Source organism: Musca vetustissima, unplaced genomic scaffold (assembly GCF_032173495.1).
Source record: "Musca vetustissima isolate MV318-11 ecotype Yass unplaced genomic scaffold, APGP_CSIRO_Mvet_v1 utg21725, whole genome shotgun sequence".
NCBI classification, from domain to species: domain Eukaryota; kingdom Metazoa; phylum Arthropoda; class Insecta; order Diptera; family Muscidae; genus Musca; species Musca vetustissima.
The window spans coordinates 151,478-177,894 of NW_026879482.1; the positions used below are offsets into that span (position 1 = coordinate 151,478).

The window sequence follows — 26,417 nt, forward strand, 5'->3', positions numbered from 1 at the left end:
CTAAAAATAAATGACATTGCGTTGGAAAAAATTAATTTAAAAAAGTCTGTCTCCCGAAAATGAAGAGTAATATGTAGTAAAGTAGGACGGTACCGACTATATGATACCCTCCCAACAGTCGTCGTATTTTTGAAGGACCAGTAAAATGAAATTGGATCCATAAACATGTTATTCTGCAACCTATACTAAATTTTTCATTTGGTCAAATATAGAGTTGTTTCTTACAATGGGACAAAATTATGTAAATCCATTTAACTCTAATTCAAGAATATCCCTACAAAATTTCAAGTGCAAATCTCAAGAACTCTTGAAGATGTAGCTGATTAATTGTGTCAGCATCAAATGACGGCTAAAGGGCTTCTCAAACTTTAAACGCGTTTTTCTCTTTTGCGAATGGCGGGCACAATAACTCAAAAACTAATAACCCAATCGATTCCGAATCCTAAGTCAATAATCCTAGTTCATACGAGAGCCAGACATGTACTCTTGCTAACACCGTTGTAATTTTCGGATTCCGATGTTCCGCCATCAAAAATAAGGACTTCTCTTAAATCACAAAAAACAACAACAACATATTTTTGTAAATTATTTTTCTTCATTTTTAAATATTCAAATATATATGTCCAAAGTTACAAAGCTTAACAAGTATTGATATTGATTTACCAGTCCATTAAAAATCTTGAAAAATTAATGGGGGGGTTCCCTTAAATCAAATATTAATCGGACACCCGTTGGTTATTTGGATAAATATTTGATAAACATTAGGAGTTTGGTGCATTATTTACTTTCAATCGGACGAAAATATATATGAAAGCTATATCGAAATCTAAACCGATTTCATCTAAATTTCAAATCTAAATCGGCCTAACTTTGGGACCTTGGAGCTACATCTAAATCGGAACCTATCCCTACAAAACTTGGCAAACATTATGCAATACTAAATTCAGTACGTTGTTCAATATTTTATGGCAAACGGCTTAACATTGGGTCTTTGGTACACCTCTTACTTAAAATCGGAAGAAGATATATATGAACTATATTTAAATCTGAACTGATTTCAACAAAACTTGCCACACGTTATATTATAGTAACTTCAGTAGTTTGTGCAAAATTTTGCAGCATTTATATCTAACATGTAGGTTATACTAAGTTCAGTAGGTTAGGTTAGGTTGGGTTGAAAAGCCATATGAGGCCTGTTGTGCGCTCTAGATGTGCGGAGAAAGTACAAATCAAGAATTAGTGAAAGTGTATTATAAGGAAAACATTTGGGTTTGATTCCCAATCTTGAGTAGATGTGCCTTCAGGCCCAGTTGTCCCGTCAGAACACCCGTCAGCCATTCCTTCATTTCTAGGCGTGTTTCGCTAAAGGGTTTGGCGGTATACACCTCTATTGTGGGTAGTGCAATGGCACTCCTGGATAGTTGATTTGCTATCTCGTTGCCTATGATTCATTGGTGACCCGGTACCCATATAATTCGTAAAGGTCCTTCTTGTGAGAAATCATTAATGGTATTTATACATTCCAGTACAGTTTTGGATTTAACTGTTCTGGAAGATTTTGCCTTTATACCTTGCTTGCTGTCCGTAATAATGGTATTTATACATTCCAGTACAGCTTTGGATTTTACTGTTCTGGAAGATTTTGCCTTTATAGCTTGCTTGCTGTCCGTAATAATATTTACTGTATTTGTCTTTGGTTTGAAATTTACCAGTTAAGACACTCTGTTATAGCATGAACCTCTGCCTGTAAGATCGCACTGTGATCTGTGAGACGAAGAGAAATTTCGGTACCCGGTTCTTCGATAAAAAGTCCCAGTCCAGTTTTTCCTCCTAGTCGAGAGCCATCCGTGTAGTTCAGTACGTTGTGCAAAATATTGTGTCAAATCTGACGAAAATGTATATGTAGAATATATATGTAAAGCTGAACCGATTTCAACGAGACTTGCCAGAGATTAATTCATATTAATTCATATTCATTGTACAAAATTGTGTGGCAATCGGACAAACTTTGGGTCTTTAGTGCACAATTTATATGAAATCAGAAGAAAATATATAGGAGATATATCTAAATCTGAACCGAAACTTAGCACACATCATTCTAGACTTAATTCAGTACGCTATGCCAAATTTTGTGCAAATCAAAATATATATAGGGACTTTGGTACACCATTTACATTAAATCGGGCGAAAATATATATGGGAGCTATATCTAAATCTGAACCTGACAATAAAAATCAACTGGGAGCGAACTTAACATGTGTTTCAATGTTTCTGCAACTGTAAAAAAGGGTTAATGTAAAAGCACTGGCGTTATCTGGGATAATGAAATCACAGGTTTAGTGACACCGCCGCATAATTGATAATTCATTAACATTGTAACTAGAACTTGTGTGGACCCGATATTTAACACTTATATACGTAAAACCACAATAAAAATGTGAATAATTTAAATTTTAGAGAAATTATTGTTTGAAGTGTTATTCCAATTTGATAATAAAATTAAAAAAATGGCAATTTTAATATTTAAGTTATCACGAATTAAAAATCAGTTTATGAATTAAAAATAAATATATTAAGTTTTTGAAATATGAAATAAATGTTCTTATTTTTGTATTGTTTAGTAATGTCCCAACTTCAGCATAAAACGAAAAAAATCTGCAAAAGTAACTAAAAATATTTACAAAAAAACCGCCGAATTAAAATACAAATATATATTGAATATATTTCACAGCCTTTTAATGCTTTTAAAATGAGCTTTTCGTTTTTTGGGGAATCAACATAAAAGAAAATAAAACAAAAATAAAAAAAATCAAAAACAATAAAAAAATAAAAATTTGACTTACAAATAACCGTCAAAAGCCGCCAGCCGTTGCCTTGAAGTGCAATGACTTGTTTCCAGTGAGCTATTTAATTCTTTAAGGCTTCTTCTTCTGCATCATCATATCTTCGGTTACATCTCTCCTTCTCTCTTCTCTAGTTTGACATTGAATTTATTTTGCTTAGAGCAAATATTGATTGTTTTGATTGATGGATTTCGTCTAGTTGGCTGATTAAAAAGATGTTTATTTTCAATATTTATTTTTGTGATTTCGTCGTCGTCTTTTTTATCATGTCTTTTGTATTTTGCTATGTTTTTGGCTACAAAAGTGATGAGTTAACTGTATTGGATTACGTTGATTTTGATTTATTGGTGTTTTGAGTTGCAATTTAAAATGTTGGTTTTTTTGTTCTTATTTTTATGATTTATGGTTTGATTGGGCGTTACATTTTTCAAATATTTTACACGAAACCTATGACCACAGTCAAAATGATTATGGTTCTATTCGAAACGAAACAAAAACTATTTCGAAACTTAAGCAAATAACCAAATCTAACGTCGATAATGATACATATTGTAACCCATGGGTGTGCTGCCCATAGCACGTTCCGTTGCCTTTTCGATACTGGCATGAACGCACCGATAACAGCACACATAGGCCAAACATCACTTGAATAGTATGCGTCGAAATGCCCGCCGGAAGTCCTTATTGAAAATGGTATAAATGGCCGGATTCAGGGCCGAGTTCATATACCCCAGCCAGAAGGCAATGGCAAAGGCCGATTCGGGTATGTGACAATGGTTGCTACACGCTGGCACCAGTATGTACAGGAAGAAGAAGGGCAGCCAGCAGGCAATGAACGAGCCCATAATCAGACCGAGAATTAGGGTGGCCCGTTTCTCTTTCTTACGGGCTATTCGTCGTTTTTCTTTTTCGGGATCGCGGGGTTTCTGTACCTTGGGTATGGCAGGTTCCAGTTCGGCTTTTACAATTTCCGCCTTGGAAGATGTCGTTGTTGATGCAGTACCGCCACCATCGGCCTTGGCCCCCGCTGCCGCCTTGCCTTCGTTCTGCCGTCTATTATTGGATTTGCGACCAAAAATAGGCTGACATAAACGAAATTTTAGCGGTTTGACCACAGCACAACGACTTACCACACCCGAATCGGAACTTGATGGATCAAATTCACTTACCATATCGGTGTCGATGCCCACCGAAAGGGCACGACATCGCCCGGCAATGGGTGAGACTTTCAGTTCATTTGTGGTGGTAGTTGTGGATAATGTCGTTGTTGGCTTTGTATTTAGTAGCGTCGTGGTGGCTGTCAGTGTCGCTGTCGAAGACGCTGTGCTGGGCAGGGTGCCATTATTGTTGTTGTTAAGGGCTGCCGTACTGCCGTTATTGTTGCCCGCCATTGAAGGCGGTACGGGTACATTAAGGGCCCCATGGCCCGTTGCTATTGTACTCACCCTTAACGAGGCCGCTGAGTCTTTACAATTGGGTGTTGAATTGTTTGTCGTCGTTGTTATTGTTGTTTCTATGCTATGTACAGATGTGCCCAGCGCTGCTGCGGCTGTCTCAGCACTGCCAGCGCCCGCACTGGGATACATTAGCGGATGGGGTTCCATATCGGCCGCCTCGGAGGTGGAAATGTCTGAGGCTAAATCGCAGGTAACTGTGGGTATTTGCATTGGCAGTGCTCCCGCACTGTTCGGTGGTGTTTCAATGGTGGCTATTTGGTGTTGTTGGTGTTTTTGCAGTGCCCCCGCACTCGAGGATGGCATTGGTATGGTACCTTTTTTGTTGGCGGTGGTAAAGCTGGTAACCTGAAAAAAGCGAAACAAAACCCGAAAAGTGGATTAATAGAAAGGAACTGTGTGTTGGTGTTTGCTGTTGCAGCAATAGTTGTTATTTTCAAGAGTTTAAGTGAATTTATTTATATGTGTAGTTTTGTTTGTTGTTCGTTATGTTGTGTATTTGCTTTTCAATCATTCCCTGTAACAGAATGTGACACTTTTCAGTTTTTGGGTTTCACATCCAGTTGTTTTGTTCGGTTTAGTTGGAATGTATTTTTTCGAAATTTGATTTACATTTAAATGTGAAATATTTACATTTTCAACAGAATGCAGCGTGAGATCAACACACCATGTGTTGGAGGACTTATACAAGCAAACACTCAAATATGTTTAGAGATTTTGTAGTAGTCATACAAAAATGCAAATAAAAGTTTTAAATAATCAGCAATTTTGGCCATTTTAGTCACAGATTTTCAATGGTTACTTTAAAAATATTTACTTCTCATATTTTAAATTTTTGCTATATATATATATATATATATATATTTATAGTGTTAAAATTGTTATTAAAGTGTCGTCCAAGAGTTACTTTAATGTCTTAAATATTAAGTTTCCCTTACAATTTAATATTCACAATCATCTACAATTACAAACTGCATGCCTGTTTTCCATTTCCTTCAGATTTCCTTCCCTTGGCATGATTTCCTTCACTGTTTATTATTTACTGTTACAAATCTATGTACTACTGCATACACACACACACGCTTGACCTTCAATTACATACACCGTTTCATTTCGGAAATATGTATGCTGATTCGAAGTGAAATGATTACAGACAGTTTTCTTCTTCATCCTTCAGATTCGTAGTCATCATCTCAATTTTCACTTCGTCATGGGGTGGGATTTTTTGTTTGGTTTCATAAAGCTATTTGGCACAGTATTTTGAAAACTTTGTATAATGACAATTGTTTTTGTAAATACAATTCAATAGTTATAATTAATACAGTGAAGTCAATATGGTATTTATTTCAAATTACTATAATGGAGAAAAATATGCAAAACTTATGTTGAACAAGTTTACATTCAATATATAAGCAGTTTGAATAATGAAGCGTGTTATACATATTAATTCGGGGCTATGTGAACAATGGAAGAAATTTGAATTATTAATTTAGTCACACTTGTCTACGGATTTGTTTTCATGATTGAAACAGCAATTTACTACTTCGGCTCCACAAAGGATAAAAATATCGCGCCGCATTAGTTCAATGATATGGCATAACCTCAATTAAGGGACCAAGATACGTTGTAAGTAGTTAGAAGGCCCTAGTCTCATCTTTTGATTGAACAACTTATAATTTAAAATTTCATGGCTTCCGACGGAAGGTCTTCAATTTACATAGACGAATCTTGAAATTGCATTAACCGTTGTTTTTGGAAGTTCGAACTAGGAGGGCCATTTTCATTGGGAACGAAGCACCATACCATAGCACTTAAGATGCACCTCGCATAGGTAAGCCGGTCGTCGAAAATGTCAATAAAATCGGAGAAATGATCGAAGTTGTCCAGGAGTCCAGGAGCCCAGAAGCTAAAAAATTACCATAAAACTGTTTTAAACCATTTATAATTGACCAGAAACGGCCAAAATTGGTCAGCATGATAGGTGTCGTTTCTATTAGGTCAACGCTAGGCCACACACATCTACATTGACTCGCCAGAAACTGCGGGAGCTTGGTTGGGAAGATTTAATGCACCCGCCACACAGTTTGGACTTGGCACCAAGCGAATATCATTTTTTTCTTGCATTGCAAAATTTCTGTAATAATATAAAATTGGTATCTAGGGAGGATTGTTAAAATCGACTACTACAGTTTTTTGCAAATAGAGAGCAGAACATCTATGAGAGAGGTCTTAAGAGGTTTACTTTGAAATGGCAACAAATCATACAATAAAACGGTGCATATCAAAATCGGATATTCCGAAGCATGTTAAATAAAGGTCTATAGTTATATAAAAATAATGGATTTCTTTTTATCCGACCTAATATATATATATATATGGAAGCCGAACTTAAAAAAATATTTCCATGCACGTCGACATTGTGAGCAGTTTTTTTCTAATTTGAAATACCATGCTTTGATATATATCTTCCTCCACTTGATCTTTACTTCGAATTCGAGGCCATTCCCTTCTGCGTGAACCATCAGTAGGGTCGCTTTCGTATGCCTTTTGAGTTGGGGCATCGTCATCCATTCTCACAACGTGACCTAGACAGCGTAGTGGATGCAGCTCGATACGTTTGACTATGTCGATGTTCGAGAATATATAGTACAAGTCAGGGTTCATTCGAAGGCGATATTCACCGTCGACACAAATCGGCCCATAGATCTTTCGGAGAAGTTTTCTCTCAGACACTTCAAGAGCTGCCTCATCTGCCTGCGAAAGTATCCATGCTTCTGATCCATACAACAACACGGTTAGTATCAGCGTCTTGTAGAGTGTGCGTTTGGTCTGGCGAGAGGTGGCATTATTCTTAAATTCCTTACTCAGATCATATTAGTATCTGTTGGCCAACACCATTCTTCTCCGGATTTCAAAGCTGATGTTATTAGTTTTGTTTATGGCGTTACTGAGGTATATAAAATCGTTTACTACGTCGATGCTGTTATTTTCAAGTTCCACAGTTGGTCCTAGTCTACTGGATGTCTTGCGCGTTGATTTTACCATATTATTATTCTTTACCTGATTGATATGCTGACCCACATTTCCTCGTATTAAAGGGCTTACAAGAGGTCCTAAGAAATGACTACAAATTATACCTTGTGCAAGTTAAATTTATCTTGCATATCGGTATTAATTTTGTAGAAATGGCGAACGCAGACATGCCTTTAAAAACCTCTGAACGGATATGGCTGTCGAATGCGGCTTTGTAGTCGACGAATAGGTGGAATGTGCGGATGTGTTTTTTCGTCGGTTTTTTACAGGATTTTGAGACATACTGAAAATCTGGTCAATGCTGGATTTGCCAGGCCTGGTCCAATAATGTTCTTGATGGGAAGAAGACTAATTCCTCTATAGTTGGCTCATATCGTCTGAGATTTCAATCATTCGGAATACATTCAACTAGCCAACTTGTACTAATCAGTTGGTACATGCTCCTGAACTGCATCTGACCACCGGTCTGGAATAGTTCGGCTGGTTGCCGATGGGTTATCAGCCGAAATATTTTTTTATAATTCTTTATCCGATTTATTGATATTCTGACATCATCTTTGCTAGGTGGTATACAATTGAAACCAATAAGAAATGACGGTACAAATTATAGCGTCATGTGTTACTCTTAAGTAACATTTTTGGAGTTAATTCCGACCCCTGTACATCTGCTGTGTTTGCAGCTTTTCGACGTTTCCGTGTTGTGTTAGATATCACATTTGCTGCTACATAAGGACGAGTGCGAACCTTGGCTGCTACAAAATAATTGTCCGAATCGATACTCTCTCCTCGGATCGATCGAACGTCTAAAAGACTGGATGAATGCCTTTCAACTATCACAATTTGATAGATTTCTCGTTATTTGATCAGGAGAAATACAGGTGGCCTTGTGTATATCCTACACTCCATCTTAATTCCAAACTTCAGGATTCCATCTCTATGGGGTCACCTAAACACAAATTATACCAAATTGAGTACAATTTAGTACACATTAGTACGAATTTCCAAAACCACCTATATCATACATCCAATAAAAATCTTATTTCCCAATTTCAGGTTGCAGCCTTATCGGTTCTCCCAAATCAAAATATGGTACAATTAGTAGGGATTTCCAAAACTTCCTACATATCATATTCAGGATTTCAGCTTTATCTGCTCACCCAATATTCTATCGTTAATTGATTCAATCGTTTAACTCTTTTATTAGTATAGATATTGAGCCATACTAAAATATTTACAGGGATCTGCATATCTTAATTATGTTTAGTGATGTCATATTAATCATTTTTTTTCAGTTGCTTCGCGAAGAGCAAGCGTGCAACGAAATGCCTGCGTCTGCACTACAGAGTGGAAACAACGAATGTCCAGTGATTGTTGTGTATGGTGTCACACGATCGATCCAATCCCTCTATACACATTCGCTTACTCGTTATTAATTTCTTTCAAAAAAATCATCAAAACATTTTTCTCAGTCTCCAAAATACTGTACTCCCTTACCTTCCGTACTAAGGACATATCCTTGCAGAGCATTCATATGCGTTTGTCATGTGCCAAATTCTTCCGTAATCTATCAATAGGTTCATGTGTCGAGCAGACTGGCTTGGTGGCATGCCAGTCAGGCAGCAGCTTGAAGATGCAAAATACGTAATAAAAATTCACGCTAATTGGATTTTTGCCCCATTCCAATTTGAGAGGTTATTTGTTTTCAGTTTACTTTTTTGCCGCTGTTCTTGTTATTATTTGTTTTCTTCTTCATCGCTTTACTTCGAAATGTACATTGATCTACTCTGTCAAGAAATACGTTATTCAGAGATGTTTTCATTCTCGATTTTTTTTGTTTTGTCGGTTTTTTTTTATTACGATGCAACAGTAACGCAGGCATAGCGCGACAATTCTGGCATGAAAATGGAAAGCAGTCATATGGATGACTGGGTATTAATGATGATGAATTTACACTTTTTTCGCGAGTATGAATAATGTATTCGATAGTGCATAACACCTTTAAAAGGAACAAGAGAGAGCCTTGAGTTTTTTTATCGAGTTTGTTTTCTTGTGAATACATAAGCTGTGCGTATATTAATACCCTACACAACTATGTTGTCAGGGTATTATAGCTTTGTGCAGTGTGCCAAGAGTTTGTAACGCCGCGAAATATTGATCTAGACCCACCTTCAATAGGTTCATGTGTCGACTAGCTGAGTCGATCTGACATGTGTGCATGCCAGTCTGTCCGTCTGCCCATTATAAGATGCAAAATACAGGCCACATAAAAATTCACGAAATTTTGCATGTAGGATGGCCCCATGGCCAATTTGAGAGGTTATTTGTTTTTTAAAGATTTACTTTTTTGCCGCTGTTCAAAAACGTAATTTTTTTGTTTTTTCTTCATCGCTTTAGGCCGAAAATGAATTTTTACATGGAGAAGGGAATCGGTCCAAAGAATAAGCATGCCGGTTTTGATAGAGAACGCAATATTTATCGGGTCAAATGACCTTTTTTGTGTGAAAAATGACAAAATTTGTATTTTATAGCGTATATATTTACCCCTGAAGAACATAGACCCGAGAAGTTGATATCATATCCAAGAGGAGTGGTTAACATTTAAATTGATACCAATATTGTCGTATGTACCAGGATGTGAGAGTTACACTTAAATATTTATATTATTATTATAGTGAACCATATAGTATAGTATTATAGTATTATTATAATAAACCATTACCACACTGGAGGTTGGAAATATAGCGCTGATCGTTTTGAAAGTTTGCATGAGTTTTCAGTTATGGTCAAGGACAACTCCGGTAATTTTCGGTGATGATTAGATAATAATTTGTTGATGAAGTGCACCGAAAACTTATTTTTTGTGTTTTTTTTTTCATTCAATTATAAGCCGAACATCGCAACAGAAGGGTGAAGGGAATGTGGACAAGTAATTAGAGGGGCTGTACTGAATATTGTTAATATTCGGAAAATATTTCAAGGTGATGCCAAATTCAAATTCAATACATTCACCACAAGGTTGAGTGTACATTCCGCAGAAATATAGAGTTCATTCCGTTTGCTTCACCACGACATTTCCCCCCAGAGACCATATAAAATGTACATATTCGTGATCACAATAAAATTCTACGTCGATTGACACATGTGCGGCATTCTCTGGGAATCACGATGGCGCTCGCAATACATAAGATATGGCTTCAAAATAATACTCCTGGATGTTCGAGATTTATCGGTACACGATTTATTATGGCTCCCATGAGTATACTTTTGAAACCATATACTACCAAAATGAGCAATATCGATCATGATAGTCCTCAAATAACAGTACCTTCCAAATTTTTGGTACTTTTGGAAGCTGGAGTTACAAATTGGCTGGAATCCGGTTATTTTGGTTTCTTATTGGGTAGAAATTCTTCCTACCAAAAATATCAGTATTGACTTAATTTTGTCAGCCATGGCTATATAGTTTTAGGACAAATATAAAATTGAGGCCAGGATGATACTTAATTTTTAGGGTCATGTAATTCTATGTTCTGAAATTTAATATTAAATTCGCATCCCTAATATATTAACAGTTCAGCTTTCTTTTAGCCTCATTTAATATTTCGGAAATTATTTATTCCTCATCAATATATTGATGACCATGAGTAACTCTTACAATTTGGCCTTCGTATTTATAGCAAGGACTTTTTTCGTCCTCATTTTGCAACACTTTATCAATAATTGTATACACTTAACGATTGGCTGTGAACACAAAAATAATATTACAATCATACCCACATACTGCATGCGTGTAGTATATGAAACGTTCATTATTATTATTTCTTTTTTTCCATCTTATGATTGATTACAATAAAATCATTCATAGAGCTTTTTAATGTGGCAGATTTAAGCCTCCGACGTCGTAGCAACAACACCCGCAGCAGTAGCATCAGTTCATTGTTAATATATGGATGAGAGCTTAATGAAGAGACCGACCGAACGCACAACATTTATCCCTGTCAATATTGAATGATTTTTCTGAATGATGATTAATGTGAAAAGTGATCGGATAATTGTTTTGGTAGTTTGTTGTTGTTGTTGCTGCTGCTGCAGCATTATTACAAAACCATGTTAAATTATATGTGAAATTTGTTTTCTATGAAATTAAATATCCTTACAGCGTTGTTTTCCATTTCAGTTAGCATGTGCGCAAAAATCCATGAAATTAAAATAAAAACAATAAATGTATGGTAGGATAGGCATTACAAAATGCCATGAAAAATTAACATTTAAAGAAGCATCAGGGGGTTATATTGTTTCTATATAGTTATCGAGAAATTTTACTTTCGTAAACATCTATTAACATGCTCTGCACCAACCAAAAATACTAGGGGTGATACAAGGGGTTTTAAGGCGAAATATTATTGCGGGAATAACTACATTACCTCCATACACGCTTAATAAATGAAATAACCTGTTTTTTTAATATTCATATTCATATTTAAACGAAATAAATCATAATATAACTTGAATAGTCCTGAATGGCCAGATAGGTAATATATTAGGTTGGAGGGAAAAAAACCATTAGGCCAGTCGTCGAAAATGTCGATAAAATCAGAGAAATGATCGAAGTTGACCGGCATGTTAGCAGTCGTAACATTGCCCAGGAGCTAAAAATCTACCATAAAACTGTTTTAAACCATTTACACAAAGCTGGATTCAAAGAGAAGCTCGATGTTTGCGTGCCACACCAATTAACAGAAAAAAGATTTTCAATAAGCTGGTAAATTTCCAATGCTTGTTAAGGTTTGTAACTTTGCACATATATAACTGAAGATTTAAAAGAGAAGAAAAATAATTTACAAAAAATTTTTGTTATTGTTTTGGTGTTGTTTTTTTGTATATAAAAAAGTCCTTAATGGAGATAACTCCTCACTGGAACATGGAATCACGAAAATTCCATCGTGGTAGAAAAGAGCGGCTCTGTATGAACTAGGATTATTGACTTCGCTCTAAAATTAACAAAATGGTAGACCACCGAAAAAATATTTTTGGAAAATCGCCAATTTTTTTTCAAAAACCAATTTAAAAAATAAGGAAGATCTTCACCGATTGGCTTTATCCTAGTTCATACGAGAGCTATACACTCCCAGAGAAACGTTGCAAAATTTGGAACCGATTGGATTATTAGTTTTTGAGTTATCGTGCCCGCCATTCGCAAAAAAATGTTTAGAGAAAAACGCGTTTAAAGTTTGAGCCCTTCAGCCGTCACTTGATCTGACACAATAAACGGCTATATCTTCAAGAGTTCGATTTTCACTTGAAAATAGCATTCTTTAATAAGTGTAGATTCGAATTATATCAACAAAAATTTTGACCCCGAGAATGGGGGGGTCCCCTTAACAGAAAAAAGGTTAAATTGAATTTCCATCTGCGAAGGCTTGGCCAAACAGAATGAGATAGACCTATTTCTTAAACGGATGGTGAATGGAGATAAGAAATGGATCACATATGACAACCCAAAAACGATCGTTGTCAAAGAGCGATGAAGCACCTCAAACGGTGGCCAAACCAGAAGTAACGGCCAGGAAGGTCTGCTATGTATGTATTTGGTGGGACTGGAGGGTATTATTTATTATGAGGTGCTTCCATATGCCCAAACGCTAAATTCTGATCTCTACTGTCAACAACTGGACCGTTTGAAAATAGCAATTGACCAGAAACGGCCAGAATTGGCCAACAGGAGGTGCTTCCATATGCCCAAACGCTAAATTCTGATCTCTAATAATACCCTTCACCACACTGTGGTACAGGGTATTATGTCTTTGTGCATATGTTTGTAACAGGCAAAATAATCGAGATAGACCAATGGTTCCTTTTGAGAATATGCATAGAATCACTTTCTGAGTCGATTTGTGCATGTCGTCCGTGTATTTTTGTGAACAAAGTACAGGTCGCATTTATTATCCGATTTGGATGAAATTTGGCACATGTCACTTATTTGGGCCAAGGACGAACCCTATTGAAATTGGAGAAAATCGGTTCAGATTTAGATATAGCTCCCATATGTAGTTTCGTCCGATTTAATATAAATGGGGTACCTAAGTCCCTATAAATCTTTCGATTTGCACGAAATTTCGTATAGCCTACTAATTAAGTCTAGAATGATGTGTGCTAAGTTTCGTGAAAATCGGTGCAGATTTAGATATAGCTCCCATATATAGTTTCGTCCGATTTTAGGTAAATGGTGCACCAAAGTCCCTGCAAATCTTTTGATTTACACGAATTTTGGCAAAGCGTATTGTATTAGGTCTAGAATGACGTGTGCTAAGTTTCGTGAAAATCGGTTCAGATTTAGAAATAGCTCCCATATATAGTTAGGTCCGGAATGATGAGTGTTAAGTTTCATGAAAATCGGTTCAGATTTAGATATAGCGTCCGTACATAGTTTTGTCCGATTTAAGGTAAATTGTGCACTAAAGATCCACAGCTTGGCCGATTAACACTAAACTTGCCCAAATGAAATGAAAGTTAGCATAGGTTCCAGAAAGACATAAAAAACACTTATTTATGTTCGTTCAATTTCATGTCAAAATTCCTTCAAAAAGGCGACGTCTTTTCGGATACAAATGTAGAGTATACCCAAAGTGGTGAATGTTATCATATAGTCGGCCCAGTCCGCCTTTACCACTTTTCTTACCGGTTTTTTTCTTGCATTGCAAAATTTCTTTAATGATAAAAAATTGGTATCTAGGAAGTATTGTGAAAATCGACTACTAGAGTTTTTTGCAAATAGAGAGGAGGACTTCTTTGAGAGAGGCATTTTGAAGTTACGTTTAAAATGGCAACAAATCATACAACAAAACGGTGCATTTTGATCCAAATCATGCATTCCGAAGCATGTTAAATAAAGTCTTATATTTCATATAAAAATAATGGAGTTCTTTTTCCCCAATATTTATCCGATTGCTATGAAATTTTGTTCAAAGTTCCGAACAAAATCTACAATAAGGCGTATTAGTTTTTGTTTAAATTAGTTCTCATATTTTTTTAAAATCGGTCCATAATTTTAAATGGTACACATACGGCTATAAGACCTACCAATATAAATGAAATTGTGCAGAGATTAACAATTGGCAAGTGTCAGGATTGATCGGCCCACGTCCTTGGGCAAAACAAATGGGCTGTGCCAAATTTCATCCAAATCGGATGATAAATACGACCTGCACTTTGTTTACAATTTAACATGGACAGTTGACGGACATGCATATATCGACTCAGAAAGTGATATTATGCATATCCTCTAAAGGAACCATGTGTCTATCTCGTTTCATTTTGCCTGTTACAAACATATGTACAAAAACATAACCCTGTACCACAGTGTGGTGAATGGTATAAAAATATGATTTCAAACGTGTTCCAAAATAATTTACTGAATTAAACTTTAAAATCAACCGCCATTTTCGTTCCACCCTATTAAATTTTTACGTTTTTCTTGGAGAATCGTAATCATCCTTATATGTGACATTTATTTATTTCATAAACCAAATGATCTAATTATGGTAAAAAAATAGGATCTCTGGCCCATTTTGTGGCCGTAAATAACAATGTGTTCCTTATTAGTAATGCCATAATTAATATTTGACAAATGCTAAATAACTAGGGCATTAACTGACAATTGCAAGAATTATGGTTTTAAAACTGAAAATCGAAACCTTATGAATTCCGCATAAGTGGCCTCTCAAGCTACACTTAATCCATTTGAAGCCATAATATATACCGATAACAAAGATTAAGTTGTCGTCTTTTCACAGAACAAAATTATTACTGTTATACTCGAGAGTAGAAATCACGAATCTTAAATATACGTTCCAACATTTAAATAAAACATATTTTAAACTTTTTAATAAAATACCCTGCTTTGCAACACGCTCTTTAAATGCATGTTCCACTTGATTGCCACAACATTCACTTTAACTTTCTATCCAGGTATTTTTTGCTCTTGTCGTAGTTCTTTTTTTCATCATTTCTTTTGTACTAAAAATATTCCCATATTTGTTTCACTGGGTGACCTGAATGCCTGCCATTCGTTTTCAATTCATTATCGGTGGAAAGAAAATACTTGTGTCGACACTCGAAACTAACGGGGAAAAACTATCTCAACTTTAACCAACTATGAAATGTGCTCCAGCTTTTACGTTGTCCCATTATTGCCGTTGCCATTGCTGTTGCTTTGGCTTGTGCTACTCGTGTTTGCGTTTCCTCTCTGACGCCTTCTGCTTCCTACTGTCAGTTTTGGCATGTTAAAGCTGCTTCACAAACAAAAAAACCCGAAACGAGAAAGGAGAAGTAGCAGCAGCAACAGAATAAAGAAATGAAAGGCACACTACAATGGTAACCAAAGAATGAAAGGAACGTTAAACTTTTTCATTAAAAGAGATTGCGATAAATTGATTAAAAGTTTCTCCTGTTGTATGGTTGGCCAGGATGGTTGGTTCGTTCGTTGGTTGGCTGGCTGGTTGGTAGCTAGCTAGCTGGTTTGCCAGGATTCTTGCCAGGATCTCCTGCAGTATGTTTCTCTGCTGCTATATTCTACTTATGTGAATTTGTAGATGTGTTTGTGTGTCTATGTTCATGATAGGGCATGAACAATTGTTTATCACACGACGATTCTGTGAACTGGTTCAAGGGGGGACACAAACACATGCTCTTTTCCACATAGCTATCAGACAGCCAACTAACTATCCGACCGACCGACGTTCAATCTACCTTCAATGTAAGACCGGTGTTAGTGGTCAGGACAGGTACAATGATGACTATTTAGCATTTTAAACTAACCTCAATGGATGCGATGATACCGGGTAGCAACAGCAACAAGAACATTCCATATTTGTGTGTGAGTGTTGTTTTTTTTTCGTTGTGAAGTTTTTTCTTCAATTTTTCTCTTGCGTTGTTCAACAACACATCAGAAGTGAGAAATGACTTCAATTGCATGCTAACGCGTAGAGGGAGATGAGAGTAATAAGGTAAATAATTTTCTTTTGAAAATTTAATAATCTTTTGCGGATATTTATTTTGTGGAAGATATGTTTTAGTTCCTAATTAAATTTTTGTGATATTCTGTACACCTGTAGATTTGCAAAAGTATGAGTCGAAAATGATCGATACCCGACAAATAAAAAAAAAAAATATTTCCTAAAAAACTGAATTAAGATGTAAATATAAATAAGTGTAAATAGCGTTAAGTTCGGCGGGCCATAAATTTGTAAAGTCTTTAAACCGGATAACTTTGGGAAGCTATGTAATTTCGAAAAAAAAAAACAAATGTTGCTCAAGAAAATCTTGAAATCCACTGGGCAGAAATACTGAGTTGTTGCCACTTTTTACAGGACTACAGTATAATATCGCAACTCCCAATATAAATAATAATGGGTGTCATTTAGGGGATATAGCAAAAAATAGACCCTATGCCGATAATTTCGTAAACTAAAAATACTAATTTTCACATTCTTTGCTAATATCTCAAAACACTAAAAGCACCAAAACCTGCAGCGATATCGTACAAATTACAGTTTTGGGATACTTGTAAAAAATCCCATATTTTGTGGGTACCGATATTTGGAGGGCTACAATAAAAACTGGACCAATAATAATTATTTTTGGTTGGGATATGTCTATGGTTTGCGGAGGCCTACGGAATAAGACATTGGCTTTATTGTTCGCTTTATATATGTTGGACAGGTACCAGAAGAGGCTGCCCATCTTAGGGAAACATATTAGGATTTACAACGTTTTAATCACATCTGACATCCCTTGGTGCCATCTTTGAACTTGAAATGACTTTTTCAGATGCATTCGTTTAATATAATATTCAAAATGTTTCTATATGAACTGAAAGGAGTGGACCAATACGCACCATATCCCAACAATATACAGGCATAATTATAGTATTAGGTTGTGCAATGTTTGGTTTGCATCGGATGATATGTTCGCATGATATTCTAAAATTCATTTTAAGGTGAATTTTGACAATTTTTGATTTTCGAACTTAATTTGAGTAAGAAAGAAATGTAAGGATGTGGTTAGTTTCAAAGCGCACATTCCTTTAGCCTGATACTAAATATTGTACATTTTTGCCCTTTGTGGAGGAGGTACTACATGGAGTAGACCAATCTGTCCCATCTTCGGACTCGATTTAGGCTTGGTGAAGATACTAGATTGTGCAAAGTTTGATTTAAATCGGACATTTCATTTGCCTAACATTGACAATTTTGACCATTTGTCCCATTTGCCTAACATTGAAAATTTTGACCATTTGTGGGAGAGGTACTACGAGGATTGGATCAATGAGTCCCATATTACTACATTTATTACATTTTTTATACCCTACACAACTATGTTGTCAGGGTATTATAGCTTTGTGCAGCCCCAAAAGTTTGTAACGCCGCGAAATATTGGTCCATAGACCCACCTTTAATACCGACCGCCATATCTCGACTAGCTGAGTCGATCTAGACATGTGTTCGTCCGTCCGTCTCTCCATTATAATTTGTAAACACGATACAGGCCACAGTTATGGACCAATCTTCACGAAATTTTGCATGTGGCCAATGAAGACCCCTATTGTTTTTGACCCTATTGTTTCCCCCTCTCCATTTTTTACATGGAGAGGGGGATAGGGCCAAAGTATTTAAAGATCAGTCAATATTTAGCGTGTCAAATGGACCCTGACTTTTGTGTGAAAAATTACAAAATTTGTATTCTGTAGCGTGCCCGTTCGTCCGTCCGTCTCTCCATTATAATTTGTAAACACGATACATACCACAGTTATGAACCAATCTTCACGAAATTTTGCATGTAGGATGAGTTCTGGCCAATGAAGACCCCTATTGTTTTTGACCCCTATTGTTTCGGTTAATATTTAGGGGATGAAATGGACCCAAAACTTTATTTTTGTCTGATTTTCTGGTCGCTCCAGAGTCTGCAATTATGGCTCAAACATCGCGAATTTTTACATGGAGAGGGGGATAGGGCCAAAGTATTTAAAGATCAGTCAATATTTAGCGTGTCAAATGGACCCTGACTTTTGTGTGAAAAATTACAAAATTTGTATTCTGTAGCGTGCCCGTTCGTCCGTCCGTCTCTCCATTATAATTTGTAAACACGTTACAGGCCACAGTTCCATAACCAATCTTCACGAAATTTTGCATGTAGGATGAGTTCTGGCCAATGAAGACCCCTATTGTTTTTGGCAAAGATCGGTTAATATTTAGGGGATGAAATGGACCCAAAACTTTATTTTTGTCCGATTTTCTGATCGCTCCAGAGTCTGCAATTATGGCCCAAACATCGCAAATTTTTACAGGGAGAAGGGGATATGGCCAAAGAATAAGCATGCCTGTTTTGATAATGGTCGGTCAATATTTAGCGGGTCAAATGGACCCTGATTTTTGTGTGAAAAATTACAAAATTTGTCTTCTATAGCGTAAATATTTACCCCTGAAGGACATAGACCCGAGATGTTGATAATATATCCCAGATAAGTGGTTGATTTTTAAATCGATACCTATTATATTGTCGTGTTTTCGAAAATGATCAGATTATAATATTGGGATGAAGTGTACCGGAAACTTAATTTTTTGTGATTTTTTCGAGTCGACCTATACGCCACCCACGGTGAAGAGAATCTGGACAGGTAATTAAAAGAGCTGTACTGAATATTAGAAATATTTGTTGACCTCTAGTCGGTCAAAAAGGGTTCGCGAACTATATATATATATATGTATATATACACCTATATATATATATGCATTTCATCGTTGAGAATAGTCTCACATGACGTAATGCCCTCCCGAAAATTAGAGCTCTACAATGCAACATTTACATTAGAGCAATACAATTGAAACGTCTCTGCTCAAGTTAGCATCGCTTTACAAAATCAGAAACTTCTGATAGCCATAACAATGTTCTAGTCATGCCTAATCTCAGAACGGAAATAAAATTCCTTGCATTCAAATACATTTATAATTAAACAGTAAGCATAAGCTTAGACCTCATAAAAAATTCAGTACATAATCCGCTAAAACATAATATAAAAAACTAATACTTATTGGACTTATTCAATAATCCACGATTGCTCCAATTCGAAGGACTGAAAATTTGAATACAATTTTCAATTACTTAACCACTGCCCCTACCTACTCGCATTAATGCAAAATATTCGTTAAATTTTCGAAATTAGAAAACATTGACATTAAAAAAAAGACCCACCTCCTGTTCTTCCATTTTCATTTGGTAACCAAGATAATGACCAAATAAATAAATTCTAGCTAGCCTTGTTTGCCTTGACCGACCACAAAATACCAGCGTAACGAGCAATAGTTTCACACAAACACACCCTCTACACCACACTCCTCTCCCGCTTCTTTTTTGTCTAAATGATGTCAATAAATTGTCTGTAGGTCGGCGGTCCATGTGGTGGGCAACCAGAACCATTAGCCTTTGTCCGTTTTATTATCCGTTGATGTTGATGATGCGACCGACCAACCGACCGATGATGGTGTTGGCCGCCACTCGTTTTAATTTTGTTTGTTTGTTAGCAAAAAAACAAATAAAACAGACGGGAAAAACAAAAAAAGGAATGCAAAGAATTTAATTTAATTTTTTCGAATTGAAAACAGTTGAAATAACCACTTAAATATTTCCAGTGTGCCGCCGCCGCCACCCGGCAAGATTGCTGTGTCACTGGATATGAGTGCGAGTGTGTGTGCGAGTTTGTGTCATGTGAGCTGATCTGCGCTATGTGGCGGATGGTAGACGTCCATTTGTTTGTTGGCAAATTTCAAACTCATTTAACATCCACAAATGTTAGTAGAGCTTGATTAAATTCACTTGTGTTCTGGCATTCTGTCTGTTTGTCTGTCTGCCTGGCAAAATGGGTAGCAAAAACAGTGGGGATTTTAAGAGACCAAATATTTATTTTAAATTGAAGAGTTATGTGGGAATATAAAGGCGTGGAATTAAAGGGGATCCCCCATTCTCGGTGTCAAAAATATTTTTGATTTAGATCGAATCTACTCTGGTTCAAGAATGTCCCTACAAAATTTCAACTGAAAATCTCAAGAACTCTTGAAGATATAGCCGATTTATTGTGTCAGCATCAAGTGATTGGCAAGAGTGATTCTCAAACTTCCTTTAAAAGAAAATATTTTTAAAGAAGTACTTCACGGCGTGGACTTTTTAAAGGAGTACTTCAAGGCTTGGATTAAAAAAAAGCTTGAAGAAGGCTGGGATTATAAAAATATTTTTAAAGGAGTACTTCAAGGCTTGGATTTAAAAAATATTTTTTAAGGAGTACTTCAATGCGTTGATTTTGTAAAAAATATTTTTAAGTAATTTTGGATTAGTGTTGGCGGTTTATTTGGGATACCATTTGTATTTTGTTTTTACAAAATAGTCAGGCTAAATCCCAGTTTGTTGTTTTTATAAAAAAAAACAACTATTTATTAGTGGGGAATGTATGGCATTGTTTGCCGAGGGGTAAGACAGGGAAGACTATAGTTTCGTAATTTTAGTAATATTTTTTTTTTTAATTTTAGTAGTAATTTTGGATTTTTTTAAAAATATTTTAGAGGAGTTCTTCAAGGCGTAATTAAAAAAAACATCTAAAGGATTATTTCGTTAATAGACGTAGCAACTCTCTCATTTGTAGCTATATAATTAATAAATTAACCAGCCAGTTCAAAATACTCCCCTAATAAATTGCCACTGCCACTTTTAGTAGAAATATGCAAATCATCTCCTACTGTGCTCCACTGCTGTCCCGTGTGACGTCTAACGTCAGTTGGTATTAAAAAACATGCATGGCATTGCTATTGGCATTTGAATGTGTGTGTGCATGTGGCTAAAGGTTCTTCTAAATGTTTGCCTATATGTGTCTGGTGTACGTGTATATGAGCGTGTAAAGTGTTCTTTCTTTTTGTTACCATGAAAGAGTGCAACAAAACTGAAAACAACAACAGCAGCAAAAACAAAAACATCTACCGAGAATGTCGATGGACATGTGGTGCGTATGAAATACACTCAATTTAACATTACGTATTCACACAAACAAACAAATACAGTTTTTTTCCTGCATTCCTTGCTGAGCTGAGTGTTCGTGTGTGTGTGAGTTCTACAGTTCTTTTGCTGAGAATGACGGTGACATTGCACGAGTATTTACTTTGTGATTGCAACCCCAGTTATATATAACCAGAAACGTACTATATCCGTTCGTCAGTCTGTCCGTTCGACCAAGCATTCGACTTTATCAAACATGCAACCATCATTGCTAAAGATACTACCGCATTTGGCATCGTCATTTACATGGTGGCTGGGTGTGTGTGTTCGTTTGTATACACGCACATTCAAACACACACACACACACACATATATATATATATATATGTATACATACACACACATTCTTCTTGTTTGCATGTATAACAAAGATATACTCCTATTATGGCTTTTATGGTCGGTCTCACTTTGCAAAATTTCATACTCTTGATAGCGTACGTATGAGTATGCAGGGAAGTGTAAGTGTGTGTGGACATTGGAGTGGGGAGAACAATTAGTGTTTCGTCGTCAATAAATAAATGTTTATATTTCTTAAAAACCGTGGTGTTTTAAAGGACTTCTTCAGGTGAAAAGACAGAACATATACGTAAATAAACTAGACAAATTTGTATTCTTATAGTGTGGTTTAAACCTTGAATATACATAAAATGTGAATGACTCTTCCCGAAATAGGTCAGTAACATTTTAAGAGGCTAGTCGAAAAAAAAGTGGTATTTATTCCTTACTCAATATAAAACATCCTAGGGATTATAGAAAAGTATTATCAAAATTTCGAAATGACAAATTTATATAGTCTTGATGGTATGGAAAAATTTATATGAAATAAAACTTTTTTTGAAATGGCGTTGAAATTTTCTATGAAGTAACAATCGTGTTTATTACATAAAGTGATAGTCTAGATATCGACTATGACGGCTATCTCTTTATGTAACATTTCAAATCATTATATGTAATATTGCGACCTAAAAGTGGTATTTGTTTTTATGCCTTTTTAGGGCGGATCATCATGAAATGTTTTTTAAATTTTCTTTGCAGTAATGATCGGAGTTGCAATGAAAAGGAAAGCCAAGATACTACACTATGCGACGCTTTTCTCGTTGGCTAAGCGGCTCAACATTTCATATCATTATATGTATTACAAATGTCTTTACTTGATAAGTTGTATTTATGTCGGACATTTGGCATCACACCAGAACATTCCTTTTCAGAGCAGATTTTTCTTGTATTGACGGATTTTTTTTCTTGTCGCCAACATTCATTTCCATTAGAATCCTTGATTTTTTAGCATAAAGGTAACCAGTAGGGTCGCGCGTGTTGCATGTTTGTGTCGGTTGCACTGAATTGGAAAAAACCAATTTTCTTAGCGTATTTGCGTTCTCTCTACGTAAAATATCACTATGTACTTTAAATTTATGTATGGCTATGATCCGCCTTCTAAAGCATTGTGAAAAAAATTGGTTTATGAATTCATAATAATTCATAACTCGTTGAAGAAGCACTTCGATGCAATTGGCCGTATGATTCTTTGATATAACTGGTAATGTGGCAATTAAACGACGAAACGAAGGCAAACCAGCAAACATTTGGCAATGAATGAAGTTTGAATGAAATTGGTTACTCCAGATGATTCGAGAGTTATCGTGTCAGCCAGATGTGCGGATAGACATGGTACTTTGGATTATTAGAAACAGAAAATAAAAAGCAATAATTTCTGAGAAATAATTGGTGGTCCTTCGACAATTTTTTTTATAAATCTACGGGTTCTTTTTTTAAGTGATTAGTTATACTCTTTCGAGTCGAGTTTGATGATCTAAGTTTTGCAATGAAAAAGAAAGCCAGGAGAAGAATCTATGTACCCACCATTATGCGACGCGTTTTGCCGTTGGTTAAGCGGCTCTTCAGGCATATTGGGCTAGGTGGCTTTAAAAAGGTCGTACGTTGATAACTTGTATTTATTCCGCCCTGATGCGAAACTTGCATATGCGAATTAAATTCAAAGACAAAGCACGACATGTCTCTTTAGGAACAGTCCTTTTCAAAGCAGATTTTTTGTTGTAGCGATGGATAATTAATCCACGCACCTACAATTGCTTCCATGGTATACAAATGTTCAAGCTCGACTCGAAAGAGTATAAATAATCACTTAAAATTTTTTTATAAATCTACTGCCCTTCAAGGCAAAAAATCCTTAAAAACCTTTCCTCTTAAAACAATATTTCTCAAACTCACACCTTGGTATAGCTTTAAAATATATACTTGGAAAAAATATTATTTAGGGTTCCTTTTGCAAATCCATCTGTCTGACCATATATTTTTGAAAAAACAAAAAAATCAGTAAGGAAAGTATTAAAGTCGGACTGGGCCATATAGTCTGCCCATTCATGTTAATATCTACAATATCCTGTAGATAGAACGGTCATAGAATCTTTGGAGGGCCATTGAGGTGAAATCGGAAGAAATTAAATGTGCTATGAAAAATTGCATGTTAAAGGGCAGACTTGGATTCTTTGGTGTGCCATTTGTATGAAATCGAGTCAAATTATGTATGGGAGCTATATATAAACACATGGACCTAATTGAGTAACCGTTGCATACACCACTTGTTTTTTGTAATCACTATATTCAATTTAATACCCTCTGCACAAATTTCGTGTGACCACCATTCACAAAAAATCGGACGAAACTATATATGGAAGCTATATCTACATTTGAACCCATTTAAAAAAACTTCGCATACATTAGTCTGGACCTAAATCAGTACTCTGTGCAAAATTTAGTCCCAATCGGACAAATATTGGGAGTTTGGTGTATCATACACCAAAAATCGGTGAATGGTACACCAAAATCTGAACCGATTTTACAACATAAGCATGGACTTGATTCAGTGCGATGTGCAAACTTTTGTCTAAATCGGACAAATATTGGGAGTTTGGTGCATCATTTGCATAAAATCGGACGAAATATATATAGGTGGCATATATATCTAAATCTGAACCAATTTTCAAATTTAGATATATCTGTTAAAAACCCCTTATTACGAAATTATATATTGGGAAGGGGATCGGATCATTTAGCAAGTGTGGCTCTTTTCATGATTATCGGTTAATATTTAGCGTGTCAAATGAACCTGACGGCTATGTTAATTTCAAATTTCAGTATTCCTGCTCCATTCGTTTCCCCATATTCAAATTGCACCAAATTTAGTACCGTTTAGTACTTATCGTATACACAAGTACAAACTTCTAAAGCTATCTCCTTACATGGACCTACTTCTCCACATTAATTAACATTCCAAACATCAAGTTGTTAGCTCAATTCATTCACATGCTACGAAATTGTACCAAATTTAGTACATTTTAATGCTTTTCGAATATTTGTAGTTCAAATTTCCAAAATAAATATCATCAGTGATCCTCATTCAAAATTTAAGAGTTCTAGCTCTTTCGTTTTTTAGTAAATTTCGTGCCGTTTTAGGCATATTTCCAAAACCACACCTTCGGACCAAAATTTCAAGATTGTAGCTTCAGTAGTTTCGTATGAGCGTTGATGAATCCTTAAGTCAGTCAATCAATCACGTTATTTTTTAATAATATGGATAATTAAATAAAATATTATAATAATTGCATTCAATCATCCCAGTCTAATATACGGTGGATCGGTTCGGACATACTTGTTTGTGAAGCGTTAATTGCTTGTGGTATTTGAAGCAAATGTTGATGTTGTCATTGCATCGACATAAAGAGGGGAGAACGAACACAACTTATGAATACACCTCCACAATGCGTTGTCGTCTTTTGGTTTCTCGTGTGTGTATGTGTGTGTGCTGTTGTGTTAATTACAATGACATGAGAAACAACCACACACACAAATACTGGGTTGCACAAACAAATGCGTATATTTTTGTACACTAAATGAGAAAAACATTAACAACAACTAAAATTTGTAGTACCATGACTTAGATGGGGATTAGACAATATTACAGAAGTTCAAAGTTTGGTAAACAAAAAGGTAAAGAATAAAGTCTTTAAATACAGAGCAATTTGTTTTTAAATTTTACAACGATTTTGTTTGATTTTAAATCGTGAGCTCCTTTCATCTAAGCTCCTTTCAACGAATTTATTAAAAAAATTTAACTATCCTTGATTTAAGGTATTGACATTTTCAAAACGAGGCAAATGAGAAAATATTTATTCACTTCCTTAAGACGCTAAAGCCATCTCTTGTTATGTTCCGCAACTTCTTTATTATGGACTTAAACTGCTGTCAACTTTTGACAAAACACGAAACTAATTTTGTTTAAATTAGCTACAGCTTTGCCTTCTGTCCTTTACATTTTAATTGGTCATTACTCCTGAGACACATGGCGGCTTTGTTGGTAATATTCTATCATTTTATTTTTTCTAGCTTCCATAAAATCTAGAGCAAACAAAACAATATTTTGTTGTCTTACTTTTGAAATGATGGAAACGACTAACGAATATCTAACAACAAATCTATGGTTAGGTAGAAAGAAACCTGCAATATGCCTCAACTCGATGTTGGCAAGACACACAGCACGTGTTTGACTTTAGATGTTGAGATCTTTATTTTTCCACGTTTGCTTTCCCCCACCCTGATCCCCTTTTCTGTTTTCTTCTTTCGTAGTATTTCTTCTATGTGTGTGCTCCTGGGCTGCGAGAAAAGGTGACAGCTAAATACAGTTTGATGGCTGTTTTGTTGACTGAATGCCTGTTGGCTGCTTGGCAGGCTTGTTTGACTGCCAGGCTGGCAGTCTGGTGTGATGTGGTATAGTGTGTTGTGATGTGTTTTTGGTTTGAGTTGAGTTGCTTACCTGTTCGTTGTTTGTTTTGCGCGGATGTTTTTTAATGCCGCGTCTCGCACGCGCCTTGGCGGCAAAATAAATTCGTATATAAACGAAAACCATGATACAGCTGGGAATGTAGAAGGAACCCAATGCTGAATAGAGCACATATCCAATATCTTCACTAAG

The 26,417-nt window shown here is 35.8% G+C and overlaps 1 protein-coding gene across 1 annotated transcript; it reads right to left on the reverse strand.

Moving 5' to 3' along the window:
* Window positions 1–3,355: 3,355 nt before the first annotated feature.
* On the reverse strand, window positions 3,356–26,417 carry LOC133324400 (putative tyramine receptor 2; the record flags this gene model as incomplete). The annotated part of the gene is made up of 2 exons (XM_061533242.1): window positions 3,356–4,645; window positions 26,259–26,417. Coding segments are annotated over 2 exons (1,320 nt in total), but the record flags the coding sequence as incomplete, so codon positions are not given.